Source organism: Ciconia boyciana, chromosome 1 (assembly GCF_034638445.1).
Source record: "Ciconia boyciana chromosome 1, ASM3463844v1, whole genome shotgun sequence".
Lineage (NCBI taxonomy): Eukaryota > Metazoa > Chordata > Aves > Ciconiiformes > Ciconiidae > Ciconia > Ciconia boyciana.
The window spans coordinates 13,110,465-13,128,158 of NC_132934.1; the positions used below are offsets into that span (position 1 = coordinate 13,110,465).

The 17,694-nt window shown below is 41.9% G+C and overlaps 1 protein-coding gene and 1 long non-coding RNA gene across 13 annotated transcripts in view; one reads left to right on the forward strand and one right to left on the reverse strand.

Annotated features, from left to right (window-relative positions):
- Positions 1 to 3,784: 3,784 nt before the first annotated feature.
- LOC140650451 (uncharacterized) lies at positions 3,785 to 16,913 on the reverse strand. 2 transcript variants are annotated; one of them, XR_012041997.1, is made up of 4 exons: positions 16,757 to 16,913; positions 8,706 to 8,969; positions 8,082 to 8,178; positions 3,785 to 3,921 (listed from the first exon to the last, which is right to left on the reverse strand). It is a non-coding gene; the product is annotated as an uncharacterized lncRNA (long non-coding RNA). The 2 variants fall into 2 exon arrangements; XR_012041996.1 differs by lacking the exon at positions 3,785 to 3,921 and having other exon boundaries at positions 8,042 to 8,178.
- The window catches only part of MAGI2 (membrane associated guanylate kinase, WW and PDZ domain containing 2), a 773,865-nt gene continuing 772,506 nt past the window's right edge, over positions 16,336 to 17,694 (forward strand). For 10 of the 11 annotated variants that reach the window (XM_072858606.1, XM_072858618.1, XM_072858632.1 and 7 more), the window contains exon 1: positions 16,336 to 16,928. In XM_072858606.1, coding sequence (XP_072714707.1) covers positions 16,628 to 16,928 — 301 coding nt within the window. In that variant the 5' untranslated portion in view covers positions 16,336 to 16,627. The remainder of the gene's footprint in view (positions 16,929 to 17,694) is intronic. The other variant, XM_072858637.1, reaches the window with a different exon arrangement.

Here is a 17,694-nt window from a genome sequence, read left to right on the forward strand (position 1 = left end):
ACTATTGATGGCAATAACAAAAACATGGGAAAAAGGTGGACATATTCCAAATATTAATTTCATTATTTTAAGAATAAAAACCTGCTCTTCCATGATATTTCTTTTCCGATTAGGATGTTCTAGGTTGGTGTTCAGATCCTTCAAAATAGTCCTGTATTTTCCTTTCAGCTCAGTCAGTCACTGTAACAATGGCCTAAACCATCATTAGACTTGGAGACATCAGTTCAGTTCAGTAATTTTAATAAATTTCGCTTAAATATTTCTATATTGAGGTAAATAGAGATACAGAGCTAAAGCTCTCAAAATACTACATGGATGTGTTCCATACAGAGAGCTCTAGGAAGTCATGAAACAGCTGAACATTTTACACCCACATTTTCAACACTGTGTTTCGCAGAGCAATAAGTTGGTTACTATGTCATAAATACCTTATGATTTCTACTGACTTTGACAGATAAAAAACAGGGAAGCAAATCCTATTTCTGAACCATGAACGGAAAAATATGTGGCTACATCAATGCTTAAAAAAAGAATTACTTGAAAAGCCCAAAGCATTTTTGAAACTAAATGATCAATTCTTGAAAATTCTCGCACATGTAGATACAGACATAAAAAGCTGAAAAAGTACAGAAAACCCTAATCTCCCTGATTATGTTTCCTTTAAGCAACTGCTCATTAAAATGATTTCATGCATGTCCTCCTATCATGAGTGAAAATTAGACTCTGTTCTAAAAAAAAAATAAATAAATGGAGTTTTCTGTCTAGTTGCAAAACAAGGTTGAAAAATGAACATAATTTCCCCTTCCCTCTCACACCCACGCACACAGTTTTTGTTCAGTGAAGACTTCTTTTTTTATTCCTATGCCTTTAGCCCTCCTCCAGGTCTTCCTTTGAACAGTGCCCTGATCTGTCTGTGTACGTGCCACACGAAACTAGCTGGAAAGGATTTGCAGCTACTACTAAACTTGATTAGATCTCAACTGCTAGTGTAACTGTGAACAAGTTTAGGCAGGGTATACTCATTCCTTCTTGTGGTCCCCTTTCCAGCTCCACGTCTAGCCCTTGTTGAAAGTCATATACTAGTTTTTTCCATCACCTTTTTCCTACAAATAGCTCTAATAGCAAAGCATACCCACCTTTCGGTCCCCAGAATTAAGAGCTGATAAAACACCTCCCTCTCACCTAGCAGCTAGCACAGTGTTTGTGTGATGAACAAGAAAAAAGTCTTTTTTCTGTCCACAGAAAACTTGCCACATGTTTTCCATGTTAATGCTTTTAAACACAAGGCTATTGGAACTTCTCGGCTCTTCAAACTGTTTCACTGTGCATGACATACAGAAATAGCCACCTGACGAAACCAAAGACAGAGATTATGTGTGATGTGATATATACATTACAAACATAAAGGTGATCAATTCCTGCTGGGAAGTTACATAAATTTCAGCCCTTGCTCCAAGTACTGTTTAATACAGGCAGTACAATGCTTAATGTGTGCTCTCTACCCGAAGCCAGCGTTCTAACCAGGGGCCAAAATGTCATGCTTCCTCTCCCTTGAATACAAATACTTATTTACTCTTTGTAAAATAAAAAAGCTGCATCACGAGAAATTGAGACATGCGCGTACCATGTCATCAGGCTGTCGAAGGGAGGTGATCCCACGTTTTTCACCTACTGAATGAAGACTAACCATTAGGTGTTGGAAAAATTAGATATAAAACATGGCTTGTGCAGATAAATGTCCTTTCTTACAATTTTAACAGGACATGGGGCATAAGAATGTCGTAACAATTTTCATGCTCATATTGAAGACATTAGTGGATCTTTTTCTTGGGCACCTAATTCTTCCTATACACCACACAGACATGTAATTATCAATATATAATTTATACATTTCCAGGCATACAGCTCCAAGCTTCCCCTGACTGCTCAAAGTTGAATCCTGCAACACTATAGGGCTGCAAGACCCAAGTCCTTCTGGAGTCCTACATCTGAAATAAGTGTAATGTATCTTTGAAAGATGCTTACCCAGGTCTAGTACCAATCAGTCAATTATTCTCTTCTGCAGGAGTTTTTAGAAATCAAGGTGATTACGTGTAATCCTAACTGGGGACTTTGGACCCCACCTGTTTAGTCCTTTTTGAAAAGTTTCACCACAGCCATGTTATCCGCTATCTGTAGGATCTAGATTTGTTACAATATTTTACAAAGTATATGGATTTAATTTTTTTTTCCCAATTAAGTTTTCATATTTCCATGAAAACCTGGTTTCCAAATGATACTTTAAATAAACAATAGCTGATTTCAGTAGCTGCTCTACAGAAATACAGCATTTGGAGTCTTGTCCACAGTCCAGCAGAGTTTTATGGGTATGAAGAAAAGGAGAATTTATATTTATAAAGAATTACATATATGCTTCTTGCAGCTACTAATGTTAATTTCTCTGAACATAACCTGTTATATATGTTAATTTTAAGTTAATTTTGTTCCCACACAAACAAGGAGACAAATATGTATGGGTGAAGATGCCCATACTTCACCCATGTGTGTCTAACTACACAGGAATACAGCACAATAATAAAGGAATAGTATCTAGTAAGTATAATTTTCAAAGTATTTTACAACTTTTAATGAAACTTGCCTGGACTACCGTAGGTAGGTAGGTTACCATGCTTGCTTTTGCAAAGGCAGAGGCTATGTATGATTTTGGAGCTCCATTTTCCCACCAGTTACCCCCAGGTAAGAACGGGGACTCAGGAACACTTGAAAAGAGGTGAAAGGAAATGCTTGACCTGCAAAACTGCAACATATTTTTATGAGTCTGTGAGTGTGAAGAGAGACATTGTAGACCTAATATACCCATGAGTCTTACGTACATGCTCTGACTGAGCCCTGCCTCACCACTCTTTCCGTATTGCTCCTGGGATCTCTTGCAGTGCTGTGATGGTCCCCCAAGTGGACACCCTTTTCCCACTGCAGGTCTCCATCCAGCTCCTGGAGACCAGAGACTTTCTGCTTCTCCCCTGGTGCTCCTGAGACAGCTTTGGCTAAGCCATGCGATTGAGGGTGCTGGTAGGACCTCCCTCTTTGAGATCTACTGAGCAGAGGAAGATCTCACCTCTCTGACATAACACCAGATGTTGAGAAGGGACTTAAAACCTCATAGCCAGGTGATTTCACCCACCTCTTGTCTGTTGAGAGCTCAGTTATTTGTCTGAGCCTTGCCAAAGGTGCTTGAGAGGAGTCTGGATAGGGTGGACTTTGCTGGGTGGACCCAGTTTGTTAGCTGGCTATCAAAGGAAGCTTCAGACACCAAAACTAAATTTAACACCTATTCATTTGAGCAGGAAGAATGAACACCAGCACCTTACCGAAATGGTCCGGAATCTTATATCCAACACTTCAGTGAAGACAAGAGGCACACAGTAAGGAAAACAAATCCACTTCCTAATAATATTATTAACTATCAATCTGCATCTCTTGCAGTCATCTAATTATCACGTTCCATTAAAAACATTGCACCATATGTCGTAGTACAGATTTGATCATGTTTGCACATACACATTTGTTAACAGATCTTGGAAATAATCATAAACGATTTAAGTATTATACTAACTTGTATTTGGGCACAATAGTAATATTTTTTTTCTAAATAATAATTACGTTATTGATTTTCTCACTTTTGTCTATATAGGTAATTAAAGTGTCCTGCTTAAGAGACAGGATGATTTCTAATTCACTATCAAAAGCTTTTTAGTATGACAGGTATATTAATATTTCTAAGTCACAAAAAAGTCAAACATGACTGTCATTCAAAGCCAGTTTTAAGATAATTCCCTGCTCAAATCAGGGCTTGGCTAGATTTACATTAATTTCTTCCAACAAGGGATATCTAAAGAGGCAGGAATCTTCAGGCTGATGGATCTGATTAAGTATGCCATGTAGAGAGAAGAAACAGAAAAGATTAGGACAAGGAAAAAAACAGGGAAAATCACATTTTCCATGACTTTTCTCTTAGGTTTCTAACTAAATATTGTCTAACATAGAAAGCGGTGTGTTTTAACTTCCATCTACTACTCCACAAATTATTTTTCTGTCCTGTTATATAAGTACATTTTGTTTGAGTGCAACAATGCATGAAAAGGATAATAAATAAACAACAACATAATAGAGAATGGTGTTCTGCAAAGGGCAGTGCATGGGCACAGCATTCTGTCCAGCTGATTGTCTCCCAAGTGTGTGGCCTATACCTTCAGAAATATTTCATCTGTTTAAGTTTAAACATTTGACCATCAGACTTTCATTACTGTGCTAACAGAATCAAATAATGGATTCATAATTCATAGTACTAGTTGAAACTTCATCTGTACTTGTAAAATTTGCGAGGTAAGGTGAACCTAAGAATAATGCTAGGAAATGTAAATACAGAATTATTTTAGAGCCCATCTGAAGAAAATGAGGGAGAGCCTGAGAAAAGTTTCTGAACTCTGTTGATAAAGTATCTTTTAATTCATTTTGTACACCTCAAACATAATTTCAAACTCTTTACCCTTTTGCTTCTTAAAGGCCATATCAACGCCATTTTCTATGTCAACGTAAGCATTTAGGTCACTGATCTTAGAAACACTTGCAGGAATTTTGTACTCCTTTAATGAGTTATCCCCCTAAAGCAAAGAAACCGCTTATTTGTTTAAAGTTCAATGCATATTAAAAAATGTATGCATTCAGAATCTAAATCCATTTGTATTGTTTTACATTGCCATAAATCACAGTTTTACAACAGGCTACTGTTGAAGTATTGTTAATATATTGTTGAAGTATTGTTGAATGTTGAAGTATTGTTGAAGTATTGTTGAAGTATTGTTAATACTTCTGGGAAAAAACATCCAAAACCCAAATATAAAACAATTAAACAAACCTGAAAAAATGCAGGTTATTTTAAAAAGTATTAACTATACTTTGATTTTACCCAAAGATTAGCTCATTGATTAATTTAGAAGAGAAGTTTAAATTAACAGTTAATAGTTGCAATACTCTAACTAAAAAGAGTCGGTTAAATTCAATTCACCAACACCAAGATACTGTGATGATAAATGGCTAAATTTCTTTACTAATTTAGTCTGGTGTATTAGATACACCAATCCCTTTTTTTATTTTTATTTGTTAACCCAAATAAGGACACTTAAGGAGGTTTATTCCTATTACGAGAAAAATGAGCTGCATTCTCAGGGATGGAGCCACAATGCAGACCTATAGTTCGTTAAGTTTTGATGGTCAGGAGGCAAGACTGCAGAATACAATATTTGCCCTTTAGTCTTACAAGCACAGATAATAATTGCGCTCTCTGTGTTAAGTCATATAGAAGCATGGAATATAAAAAATACAGGTCCCCAAAAGAGTTTACAAATCTGGATTATAGCCAGACACAACAGTGAGTGAAGTAAGCAGATGGAAGAATAAGGGCTAGGATAAGGAGCAAGTTTTTCCTGGTAAGTAGTAGTCACAGCGTAACACCTGCCTACTACCGTCCTCTGAACACTGCAGAAAGCCAAGTGTTAGTAGTAACAAATACTGTCAAGTGCCATGGTTTTGCAAAAAGGAGGGAGCTCACAGAGAGTAAGCACTCATAACAGTTAAAATCGTTGCTTGAATCAGAATTTCTAGAATCTTAAAAAAAAGTCTGTGATTCAGAATAAAAAAATGTAAGCAGTTACATTCTTTGTCAGATAGAAGTAAAAAATTTATGTTGCCTTCCACATCTCCAGCAATTATCCTAGAAAATCATCCACTTTTCAAATGACAAATTAATCTTATAACTAGTCAAAGATAACACATAAATGTCAAACTAAAGGTAAACTGAGGGATGTACACACATAGAGTAGAAAACTAAAGTTCAAAATAAATCATTAAGAACAGAAATTCAAGTTTCATTTCTAACTCTTTTTCCCACTAGGATTCAAGTGAGTCTGTTAATATTAACACAGACTTTGTTTTGATAATTAATTATAACATATATGCTACACAAATCAATTAAATGGAGTTAAATACTATCATATTTACACCAAGAAGAAGGAGTGTAAATGACTTTACTTGCTCTTTTTGGCTGGAATAGACTTGCTATTTCTAAATCACGAAATTTACTTATTTTCCTTAAACGCATAAAAACCAAACCAACCTTGAAAAGGTTCAACTTTGACCAATTTCTTATCAGTTTGGTTACTGCTGTCTAAGAAACAAGGTGACTTCTTACTCTTTTGCAATGACTGAAAACATGTTCTTCAGAAAGTCTTTCTGTAATAAAAACACCATGAAAAATCTAGTCTAGTTCTTTGTTTGCTGTGGATTTAATTTTTTTAAAAATAAACTGGCTAACTGCAGAAGCTATTAGTTTAAAAATGAATGTCTTTTAGATTTTGCAACAGTACAATCCAAAAGCAATAACCTTTAGTATTTTTTCATCTACAAAAAGGATTTTTAAAAAAAATTAACTTGTATTTCTTTTGAAGATAACGCTAAGACTGATGGACTTTAGTAGGAGCCAAGGTACAACAGTGTTCAGATCTGCTTTAGAAAGATCAGTGCATGCACAAAATCTGCAGGTGGAAACCTGTGTATTTTTTGAGAGAGGAGCATCCTGAGGTTACTAAATACCAAAACTGAAGGAGCGATATCAGGAAAACACTGCAGTACTTGAGAAAATAATATTGTTAATTGAGTAGGTCACACTTTTCCTCATACCAGTAATGCAGGGAAACAGCTGCCAGTGCAGCAAGCAGCAGGGGCAGAAGATTTTTTCCACTGACACGTAAAAATACATACACGACATTTAAGTCAGAGATTAAACGCAGCAGTACGTGGGGCCCACTGAAAATTTGGGTTCACCTACTGAGACCTCCCGTAAAGAAGCAGAAAAATATTCATTAGTAGTTTATCTGCATAGGATGATGCAACATTTTAGTCTATTTGCAGCACTCCTTTCTAAAGTGTATCCCACAAGAGACAAAATCCTGTCAAATGAATAATTTGCCATTTTCTCTCATCACTGGGAGAGATCAGTTCCAATCTGAGACCAGCTGAACTAATACCAGTTGGACCCATTTACTACTCTAGGAATGCCAATATATTAACCCAGTTAATACATTATTCATTCATTCAGGGCTTCTAGGTCTGGAAATTAAGAGGGATATTAATCTGGGTTTGGAAGAAGTGCCTTAATAGTGCCAATTAATTTTTAAATTGAATTGCATATTAACAGCTTAACCTTCAGGTCAAGAGGTGCTGAGAAGTCAATTTAATATAGAAGTCAATGGGACAACTGGTATGAAGAAGTACTACTCAGTCTAATAATTGCAGAACCAGTCTCCATCCATAACAATATTGGTTTTGTACAACTTTATGGCAAAGACGATGTGGTTCAATGAACAGCTATGTCGTAAGACTCCAGAGACTTAGGTCCGGGTGACTCTGCTCCTAACACAATCACAGAGAATCACTCAATTGTTGAGGTTGGACAGGACCTCTGGAGATCACCTAGTCCAACCCTGTGCTCAGAGCAGGGTCAAGTACCGCAGGTTGCTCAGGGCTGAGTCCCGCTGGGTTTTAAGTGCCTGCAAAGATGGAGACTCCACAGTCTCTCTGCACAACCTGTTCCAGTGTTCAAGCACCCTCAACTTCTGTTATACGCTCAGAAAGTGATGTTGGAGCTATGTGATCCTGCCTGCTTTTACCCAAATTACCCATGATATCTGGATTATAAACTGTTCAGAGCATAAACCATCTCTTATGATGTAATTGCATAGCACAAAGCTCATGGTGATAGTAGGAGTCCTACAAGAAATGCAAGTAACAGTATCTGCCTAGAAGATCATTCAATTTGAAGGCTAATGTGAAAACAAGACACATCCCAAATCAATATATATCACAATGTCTTGGGGAAGTAATTTGATTCTTTTTAAAGTTCTTTCTGATGACAGTAGTTCTTTCCCTCTTCCTCTCCACCCTATTAAAAAACTCATTTTAAAACCTCAACACATGGTGATAGTCTCTTTATTTACTTGATGGTATGTTCATGCTTATTCCACTACCTCATTATTAACTTTGGGGTGAAAAACAATGGAGTGAAGGACATCATGTTGCAGCAGCAGAACTGTGGATCGGAGGCACCAATTCATACATCATCAGCTGAAAGGGACAAAAGAATGAGTGTTACTGTCTTCAGATACAGCAACCCAGACCCTGGCTATGACAAGAAAGAACAAGACTTGCAAATAAAGAATCCTTATGAGAACAAAATACCATCGTGGTATTAAGGTTATGAGAGCTCCAACTTTACTTAGGTAGAAGAAAATCACCATGCTTGTCCTTGAATGAAGTATCTCAGATTAATTAAATAATCTGGAGGAAATTTCCAAAATAATCTAATCGCTCATGCAGTGTTTCTTTTTCATGTGTGTTTTTAACTACGCACTCAGTTAGTAAGAACCATTTTCCCTTTGAGTAGTGATAAAAAATTCAACACCTATGCCAGTCTAGCAAATACAGTATTTCTTTCATTTCCAGCTATCGTATAACAAGGCAATGATAAAGTACAGTATCTTTTCCTCCCAGCACAAGCAAATACATTTCCAAAGACAAAATCAGAATAATTTGACTTTTGAAACTTTTAAAATCTATTTTCATATTTTATGTGTTCAACACAAATCTCTCACCTGAGCACAGTAAGAACTAAATTGTGCCTGTCTTGCTTCATGAGGGTAGGGCACACTTTTTTCTTCAAATTCAGTGCAAGTGCCTATCTGAGAGTTTTCCCTGGGATAAGCCGGGGTTCTGCGGTCGAGCCTCAAATATTCCTGGAGACTGTGGACTTGACCTACAATCTACAGGAGCAAAAATCTTGAACTGAAATCTTGATTGAGTCTTCTGTCTTCAAATCATTAGATTTAGGTCATTATATCAGCTGAAGCTTCTTTTTTCTGAAAAAGTCATCGGAGAACAGACCTTCAGCATTAGTGACCTGGCAATACAGTGCAGTCCTATTCTGTGAGCTACTGTTGATGGAAGCACCTGTGCAGAAATGTTCCTATTGAGTCTAATGTACAACCATTAGCATGACTGAGCACAAAGCCATCATCTGAGAAAAACACCAAAACTGCACAATAACATAATTCAGCCTCCTTGAATGCCCTTTTGTTTATCATCCCAATTCCAAAGCAAAGCCATCGTGCTTTTAAGCATGCGTGCACCAATTCCAGAACTACATAAAAAATTTGAGTAAAACCTCGGTGATGAGTTTTTATGAGGATGCTATGCATATGCGTGCTGGTGCAAATGCCTTTATGTCACATCATCTAGAGCACATGCGTTCTGGGTGTAGGGCAGAGAGAAGGGGTTATCAGCCTCTAAGGTTACCCCAGTATTCAAGTTTTTGGAGTATTTATATATCAATCTGGAATCGATGGTAATTCAAAAACATTTTTGCCACTAACCTCAGTGTGATGATAGTTCTACCTAAGCATGCATCCATCACTAGATAATCTTTCAATACAACCAGCTTTTGGAAGCAATCTGAATGTTTTTGCACTTGTGAAAAGCATTCACAGCAGGGAGTCAAGACTAGCTGGATCCTGGTCCTCAGCAGCCTCTGACCGGGCAGGGGATGCCCTGTTCCTCCAGCTGTCATGGGGCAGCACAAGTCAGCACCTCTGTTGAATTTAAAAGCTTGGTAACGCAACGGAAATAAGACATCATCCTCGCCCAGCTAAGTTCTCTAAAGCTTCAGGCTTACTAAGGTATAAAAGTTGAGAATTTGGCCAGTTCAGTGCTTCGGCACCACTTGCACTGAAGCGCTAAATTGACTGAGGTGTAAATCTTTCCTACACAGTTTTGCTCACGTTCGGCCTCTGAGCAGTGACAAGCATTGGGTGAGTTTGTGCACGTATTTTAGAGCTGTTTTCTCTAAAATCCTCACTGCACCATGCTTTAATATCTATGGAAATGTATCTACAAAACATATAACCTTTTATAAATTTCCATGGTGATGTCTGTGTGAAAATACGCTACTTCTAACTTCAGAAGTATTTGTTAATTTTCATGACAAAAAGTCTTTGCAATCACATTAAGTGCAAGAATTTTGACACGGAAAGGTGATTCCTCTCAAAGAGATGAGAGAGATGTGCAAATAAGGTTCTGAATGGACATGCTGTCACAATTTTGCGTGGAACATGAACAATACATCCTTAGAATAATATGCTTTCATTTTATCTTTTATAAGTTCATAAAATATTCATCTTCTTTCCCAGCTACGCTGTGAGATCAATCTCGGCAGCACTGTTAGTTCATACGAAATGTAAAATGAAACTGATTATAAACATGAAAGAGGAAAGCCTCATTTCAGTCTAATCCAAGGGAAATGAAAATGCAACAAGGAAAAAAGAATTCAGAGAATAGGTCTTTTGTAGTTTGTTAATCTAAGATATCATCATGTAAGAGCAATAACTAATTTTTTATAGATATTTTAATTGTTAAATAAATCATTGAATGCTAAAGATTATAATAGGAAGTGAAGATACTAGAAATTCTAATTCAGTGAAAGATACAGGCTAATCCACATTATTCAGTGCAGTAATACCCTACTGCTATCCAGTCAGGCTTACCAGTGGCTACAGGACAATTTAAGCCAGTGAGTGCACAACCTGGTGTCATGGCTGTGAAGTCGTCATTCCAAACCCAGGCAGCTACCTGGCCACTTCATTTGGTATTTTTCACAATCCCAGCCACCGCAGCCCCGGGTGCTGCGCGTATCTCGGCAGTAGTAATTCACTGTGCGAGCCTCACACTTCTCTTTCCATTCGTAACAACAGATATTTGTAGGTTTGCTATCTTTCTAGTGTCAGGCCAAATTTAAAGGATTATTTTCTGATCGGGTATTCTGTGCGGTTTCGTTACTGTCGTATTCTGTCTCCTAGTGTGGGTATTTATTGGGATGCAATTTAAACTTGCATTTCTGTGGAAAGAGGCCATCATTTGTTTATTTTAATGGCTCTTACCAAATTTATTTTGACAGCCTGTCTCCCAGAACTTTGTCCCTGGGGAAGTTTTTGACCTCCAACAAGTTTTCTATACCTCACCTTAATCAACTCGTGAGCAACGAGCAAGAGCAGCACAGGAACTATATAATACCAAGGTTTGATAAGAAAAGAGAGAAAGGAAACTGGAAAAGATCACATTTAAAACAAGCACCAATACAGAGATGATCAGGAGAGAACAAAATGTCTCCTGCAATCTTATAAACTCATTGTAAACTATACTATTTAGATGAACTCCTCTCTTTAATTTTTCCTTCGCTCCCAAAGGCTACATTTATTTTTCAGTACAGGCATGGAGACTATTTTATTCACATCCAGAAGCAATCAGATTTGCCCTCTGCAAGAGCTATTGCCACAACAGAAATCCTCTAATGGGTTGAGAAAGCTGAGTATTTCCCATTACTTTCCATTCTAACCAGATATATGTTTTACAAAGTTGTGAAGTCTACAATTAAATAACATTATTTTGAAGTGGTGATGGCCAAACTATGGGAGGTTTTGGTCTAAAACTTAAAAAAAACACCCAAACAAAAATTCTTATTTGGCTTTATAGTACAATAAAACATGTATTTTTTATCAAAGCTTTCAGAATTTGGAGGGCTTGGGAAAAGAGCTTTTAGAGAAATAGCCTGAGGTTTTAGCCTTTCTGAAGCAAAAGTTCTCAGAATCTAAAGCCAGAAAATTGGAAAACATTATATTAGGCTCATACTAGTAAAACTAGGCTTGTAGAAGACATGAGTGGCAGTAGTAAATATCATAACAAACTTTTAGTGACTTTTTGGTGAAATTTGCAACTGCAAAGTCTAGGAATTTGCAATTTTTATCCAAAGAAAGAAAGGACTTAGAATCTTCTCAGAATCCCAAGGAGAACATTTAAAACTCCAAGCAGAAGACAGTGAAATCAGCTAAGACACTCTGGAGCTCTACTGGTGGGAAGATTAGCTATTACAACCTTTTTGGGCAACTAATGCAGAGGCAAAACTTTTGTGAATTTGTGCTTAAACATCTGAATTCTGCCCAAGTCCTGTGGTGAAGCTAGGTTGTAGTGTTGAGAAGCCTCATGTAAGAATAAGGCTGTTAGGTAGCTGACCTGCTAAACAGAAAACTGTGAGAGAAAAGAGGACTTATGCCCATGCTAAAATGGAAAAAATAAGAGATGGCAATGTCATGTAGTTAGCATCCAGTCACACAGGAAGCATCTGCTGAAGAAGGAAATCTAACATCTTCTGAGTTCAAGTCCAATGTTACAAACACAATTACAAGGTAGAGAACTCCATTCCTGCATAAATAATAGTAGGTAATGGATGTATTTTCTTTTTTTCCCCTTTGGCACATGCAATACATCATTTTCTACTTGAGGAATTCACTTATCCAAAAATGTGGCATACTGAAAATACAGATAGAATTCAGTTACTTTTTTACTGAATCTGTAGTGTAGTGTAGTAGGAAGGATTACTTTCCAGCTACAAAATACATTTATTTACTGAAGTCTCACACTTCAGCTTACTCATGTGCTCAACTTTACTCCCAAAAGTACAGTGACTTACTGGTTCCTGTGTTTACAGGCTCAGATTTAAAGGAATAATAAAAAGCATTTGTGTTGTATTTGGTGAACGTGTTTCATTATGTGCTGTTGTTACTTTTACCCATAGGAAATCCCTTGTGTTAGATACCCTTACATTCACACCCAGGACCAGTTCATGCCCTCCTGGGATGAAACCCGTGGAAGGGACTGACAGAAAGACCTTGGCAAGTCACCAAGTCCTTTTCAGGCTCTTCAGGGGTCAGGCAGAAAATCTGCAAACTCACCCCCTCAGCCACATGCTGGGACACTTGGTCTGTCAGTGACAAAGATAATCTTGTTTTACAGCTACCCGTCTATCACCACAAAAATGAAACAAAGTTATCTGAAAGAGTATAGCTGCTGCAAAAGGACCTTAGATTTAATTTCCTTACAATATATTTTCAGATAGAAGACCAAAGCAAACTATGCATTTCCATCAGTGTCCTTACTGCCCTAAACCTCGAGAACATAAACCAGTGATGATATGATGGCGAGACTTTATCCATACACAGTCAACCCCAAACTCTAAAAACTTATCCCCAGTACAAGAGAATGCTGCAGAGAAATACCATATCCCTCCTTCATCCTTCAATTGCAATGTCCTTCACTCTATCTTCATCTTAACAGGTATGACCTGCCATTCCACTCACCAACGTTTGCTCGTCTCTAAACCTGAGATCTGCCTGGTATGAAGATCAACTAACATGAAGCTCTGTTTTGGGAAAACTGCTAAGGCTCCTTCCATATACCCCCCACTTCTCTGCCAAAGCGCGGGTGCCTGCGCTGGGGTCTGGCTCACACTGCTGCCCACCTTCAGAAGGCAAAGTTAACACAACTGTAATTGATCTCCCTCTGGACCACCACCTCCATCAGCTCTACACGGTATAATTTTAGATCAATACAACTATCTAAAACAGTTATAAATGAAGAGTTCATTCAGCTTGATTTGTCCACAACACGTGTCAAATCAGAAATGCTCTGACTTGTAGGCCCTTTAAAATGGGAGTTTGTGCCACAAATTATTTAGCAAGGCATCCACCTACTACCTAGTGTTAATGTCATCTGACTTAAACTGGTAATGGGCACTTAAAAAATTCAGATCGATAAACTGTTGGAGACCCCTAAGAAACAGGAAAATAACACCCACAGGATTCCCTTCCCCCATCTCCTAGGAATATTTCAAATATTAATGACACATATTTCCTGACATATTTTTAAAAGCTGTGTTTTTGGCAGATGCCCTAGTGTTGTACCTATATTGTGGTGAACATGAAGTTGTTTAGAAATTTACTTTTCATTATCAGACAAATCAACAACTGCAATGCTATACTAGCAGGATGACTATAAACTCTAAATTAAGAAATGGTGACCACTTTAGTAGAATAGGCTTTAGTAGAGCAGAGGACTCGGCAAAGAAGTGACTATGGAAACATTTGGGAAACTGAAGGATAACAAGATGTTATCCGTTGTAAGTCCTCTTTTTAGCCATTCACTTCCTACCCCACTTTTGAACTAAAAAGCAAGACAAAATGCAAGGGCAGGGCTACAGAGAGAAACAAACCTACTGACTCTCTTGCTCTCTTTCCAAGTGTCTTAGCCTATTTCTGTCCAGACCAGAGACCCTGCTCCTAGCGGCAGCAGGACAATCCTGACAGTCTTTGGAAAATGAGACCATTACCGTAATCCTTGTCCCACCAGTGAAAACCTCTTAGTACCTTCCAGTCAAAGTACCTTTCCAGTTCCCCTCCCATCTTCAGCTGTCCATGCTTACGGATCTCTTATTTCCAATTTTATGGGGCGTTGGGCTTGGTTTTTTTATTCTTTAATCCCATTTTTGTGAAGCCCCTCACATACAGAGCTTTGCACCACTGGCCAGGCCTGCACAGCGAAGCAGGTGAAATGACTTGCAGGATACGGACTTTAGTAATTTCTCATCGCTTTCTTCCCCCCGCATGTGCCCATTCCACCCCTGAGTGCACGAGGACATTAAACAAGTAATTCTGGGAGAACATGAACTGAAGAACCCTGGTTTCCCACAGACTTAAACTGAGGCTGATAATGAGCTGTAATTGAAACTTTTCTCATTACCAAGACATTTATATGGTCTCTCAACCATGTGAATCACTGTTTAATAAGAGGCAAGTTCATGTTACAGCCTTTGGGACGTTTACAGGATCTCTCAGCCCTACCCAGCTGCCTATTTTCATGAAATAACTTAACTATATTTGAGATAGATTTGGGTGAAACTGCCCAACAGCTTCAAAAGTTATTGGAGAAGTAAAGGAGACACAGCCAAGCATGATCGCATAAAGGCCTGTTTCCATAGGAACCTAGAGGGAAAACAGCAATACAATTTGTGAAAAATTTCATTGCAGAGTCACTTTAATTGAAATTTTAAAAATATCTGACCAGCTTTAAATCATGTGCCATAACACAAGCTACATTTCTCCCACCTTCCCCCATTCAGTACCCAGTCTGCAAACCCTTGCCTTCATGTATCCTGCTCTCCTATATTCTGCAGGCACAAAAACTATGCTTCTCAAAGTCAGGAGGTTGCTCTGCCTGTATTTTGTCAATCTCCCCTTCAGATGGAAACTATTTTTTTAGGCAAGGCAAGCTTCTCAGAAAGACATGCCAACTGCTATACTCTACTGCTGGCGCATGTGTTAGGCATGTGACAGAACTAATTAAAGGGAGAGCCCCCAGGAGGAGCGGGTTACAGTATCACCTGCTGAGCAAAACGCATCCCAGGGCTTGGGCAGAGCGAAGCTGTGGAAGGTGGGAAATGTCGGACTTTGGCCACTAAGTCATTTGGGATTTAAGGCCAAGGAGCAGATGGCCCCCTGAGTGAGGGTGGTGAACATCTAGCAGGTGACGGTAAGCAGATTTTATAGAGAAAACTGCCACCCCTCTCGTCCTTGTACTCTCTTCAGGTCCAACACCCATCTGAGCCATCAGCTCCCGTCTCCTGTGGCCACAGTAACCAGCACTGAAAGTTACGCCCATGTACAACGCAGTGAACTGAAGCGTGACACCTCCGAATGGAGGGAAACCGCTCTGCGAGCGTCCGTAACATAGAGATCCTCGAAGTAAACGTCTGCCTTTTGTTTTTCTGGCCGCCGCTCGGAGCCCGTCCGTCGCTGGGTCCTTCCCTGCCGTGAGCAGAACTACCGGACCGCGGCACCCCTCTTCCTCTCCGCCTCGGGCAGAGTTCCCGGACTCCAGCAGACGGCCGATGCGGGTGCCAGCCGGCAGACGCTCAGGACGCTGCCGCATCGCCCGCCGCTGCGGCACGGCGGGGGCCCACCCGCCCGGCCGAGGAGCGGCCCGGCCGAGGGGCAGCCCCCGGGCCCGGGAGAGCTGCCCGCGCCATCTTGCCCCGTGGCGCCCCCTCCCGGCCGGGGCCGGGGGGGGGCCCGCCCGGGGGTCGCCGCTCTCCCCGCCGGCTGCTCTCGCCCCCCCGCCCGGGCCGCTCTCCGCCTTCTGCCGGCCGTGCCAGGCAGCCTCTCTCTCGGCCTTCACTACCGGGTCAGGCGAGGCGGGAGCGGCGAGGCAGCGCCCGCCTCGCTCCGGCACCGACACCGACACCCCTCCTCCTCCTCCTCCTCCTCCCCCCGCCGCGGCCGTCCCCTCCCTCCCTCCCTCCCTCCTCCTCCTCCTCCTCCTCCTCCTCCCTCCCCGCTGCCAGTTTCTCTACAACTAGTACATCCACGCACAGGCAGGGTCCCGGCCGCCGCGGCTGCCATGGATATCAGCTAAAGCGGGACGGAGAGGGCAGAGAGGCGCTCCCCGACCCAGCTCCCGAGCCCCGCGGGGCCGCCGCGCCCTCCCTCCCGCCGGCCGGCAGCAGCGGCGGCCGCTCCCCGCCCGCCCCGAGCCTGCCCCGGAGGAGCCCGGCTGCCCCGGGGAGGGGGGGAAGAGAGGGAGGGAGGGAAGAAGCACGGAATACAGGGAGGGAGTCGGGCAGAGCATCCCCACGGCAATGTCCAAGGGCTTGAAGAAGAAAAGCCACTGGACGAGCCGAGTCCACGAGATCGTGATCGTGAGGAACCCGGAGGGGCAGCTGGGCTTCGAGCTGAAGGGGGGCGCCGAGAACGGGCAGTTCCCCTACCTGGGGGAGGTGAAGCCCGGCAAGGTGGCCTATGAGGGCGGCAGCAAGTTAGTGCCGGAGGAGCTCCTGCTGGAGGTGAACGAGACCCCCGTGGCCGGGCTCACCATCAGGGATGTGCTGGCCGTGATCAAGCACTGCAAGGACCCCATCCGGCTCAAGTGCGTCAAGCAAGGTAAGGCGGGGACCGCCCCCCCCCCCCCCCCGCGGGCCGGGGCTGGTCTGGGGGGAGCGGGGGGGGCACCAACTTTGTTGCTGCAGTTTGACTTTCCCCCTCCCCGCCGGAGCCGCCCCCTCCCCGCCGGCGGGGGGAGGACGCGAGCGGCGCTGCGCGGTGCCCGCAGCCGGGCGAATTCAATGTGCGTCAGTGCCAGCGCTTCGCCATGCCGCGGGAGGGGACGGGGGGCGGCAGCGCCGCCGGGCACCCCCCCCGCGTCCCCATCCGCCGCGCCGGCACCGGCCCCGGCCCCGGCCCCAGCCGCCCTCCGGCTGCTGCTGCTGGCGCTGCTGGCGGGGCCGGAGCAGCGGCCGGGTGCGGCTGCGGAGCGGGGCTTGCCCTTGGCTTTGCTGCGCTCCGGGCGCCGTGGCCTGGGGGCAGGGGCTTGCCGCTGCGCGCCGCCTCCCTGGTGGCATTAGGGGCGGCTTTCGCGGCTCTGAAGTGTCGTTAGCGGAAAAGTCATTCATTTGGTCCCTGGTGAAAACGATCGCGTGATCCTAGGGAACGGGGAGCTCGGGAAAAGTGGGAGGGAGAGGCAGAAAGAAACTTTCGGGAGAGAACGGTCTACTTCTGCCTCTCCTCTGTTTCTCTTATTTATTTTTGAAGTACTATAATAGGTTAATGCATTTCCAGGAAAGTCAATAGAGGAGACGCCACAGATGCTGTTTACATGTTTGTTTCTGTCCGCTTTAAACTATGCTGAGTTGGGCTAACTGCAGCCGAA